The sequence below is a fragment of the Myotis brandtii genome, unplaced genomic scaffold (assembly GCF_000412655.1).
Source record: "Myotis brandtii unplaced genomic scaffold, ASM41265v1 scaffold395, whole genome shotgun sequence".
In the NCBI taxonomy this organism is placed as follows: Eukaryota; Metazoa; Chordata; class Mammalia; order Chiroptera; family Vespertilionidae; genus Myotis; species Myotis brandtii.
This window is the reverse complement of record NW_005365155.1, coordinates 3198986-3200333: the sequence shown is the minus strand read 5'-3', so window position 1 is coordinate 3200333 and position 1348 is coordinate 3198986. Positions and strand designations below refer to the sequence as shown.

The 1348-nt window shown below is 59.6% G+C and overlaps 1 protein-coding gene across 1 annotated transcript in view; it reads right to left on the bottom strand.

Moving 5' to 3' along the window:
* SYNJ2 (synaptojanin 2) overlaps positions 1–1348 on the bottom strand; it is a gene marked incomplete at its 5' end in the record, with an annotated part of 68620 nt that overhangs the window by 19912 nt on the left and 47360 nt on the right. The window contains 2 exons of the mRNA XM_014545041.1: positions 38–230; positions 1160–1300. Coding sequence (XP_014400527.1) covers positions 38–230; positions 1160–1300 — 334 coding nt within the window. The remainder of the gene's footprint in view (positions 1–37; positions 231–1159; positions 1301–1348) is intronic.

The following is a 1348-nucleotide window of genomic DNA, read 5'->3' as shown; positions in this document are numbered from 1 at the left end:
CCCCTGCACCGGCCGCTGCCCGCCCGGCAGCCCTCACCATGGGGAAGCTGAGCTTCTGGGTGATCTCCCTGTAGTCCTCGTTCCGCTCCTTCACCTGCGACTGCCCGGCCGTCAGGTGGCTGCACACGAAGCAGAAGCTGGTGCTGTGGAACTGGAAGCGGATGCCCACGGCGCCCTTGTTGCCCGCCTTCCCGCCCATGCCCGTCTTCACCGTGTCGATGGCCACCTCCCTGGAACAGAATGAGCACAGGCGGTGGCTTCTTAGTGGCTTCGGGGAAGCGCATCGACCTGTTCGGCTACAGAGAAGAGCCGGCCGCAGCCCGAGGCTGCAGCTGAGGACTCCAAAACCACCTGCTCAGAGCGTTTAATCCCGTCTTCAGGCGCGACCACCAGCAGCTCCGCTGCCCCTGACCTCCTCCCTCCTGCACTGGCACTGTCGGCAGCCGCCCGTGGGTCTGGAGTGCCTCTCCCGCAGCCCCAACTCTCAAGGGCAGGGCTCGGCACCCACAAAAGCACCCCACAAAGCAGCCCTGAAGCCGACCCACCTCCATCCCTGCTTCCTGATCCGAGTGCTCGCTGCCAGCACGGACGGCACCACCCGCCACCCCGCCCGGCTTTCCTGCAAAGCTCAGGAGGTGCCACCAGGGATCAACATGTTTAAGGAGCAGGGAGCATCCAGGGAGCGGGCAGGTGGTTCAATGCAGACTCCCGATCGCCTTAAAGTGCCAACGTACAATGCACACGAGTGGGTGCGCAGGTGACAGACCGAGGCCCACACCTGCTGCAGAGGCTTTCTGCCCACGTGTCTTAGATTTTTTTTAAAAAGAGGCAAAGCATTGGCATTTCCTGCCGAGTTACTCAGCTCTTGGGTCAGAGGTTTCCCCGACTAAAATGTCAACAAGGCATTATCCGTCCCTTCCCTTGTGCAGAGCTGAGCTGGGTGACTAAGACTCCTGAAGGGGCCCCGCTTCCTAAGCTAGCTGGCCCCATTGTGGCTTGTTCTCTGCTAGACAATATTCTATTCAGCCTAGTTTCTCCTGGGGGTTTGCTTCCATTTATCTAGAATAATAGCAGGACGAAGAGGAAGTCAGAACAAAGCACCATGACCAACAACCCCCATGCCCCCCTACCCCCATGCTCGGAAACTCCAGGCTCCTACCTGATGAACGGGACGTGGTAGGGACGGACAAAGATATAGAGACAGACGCCCACCAGCTGTGCCGAGGTCAAGAGAATGTACCTATGGGAGCGTGAGATGGCTTTCTGAAGCTGCTCGCCCCACATCTTTCTGTTGGTGGTGCTGGAAGAGGAAAGGAGACAAAGACGCCAGTCACCGTCGGCCGGCCGT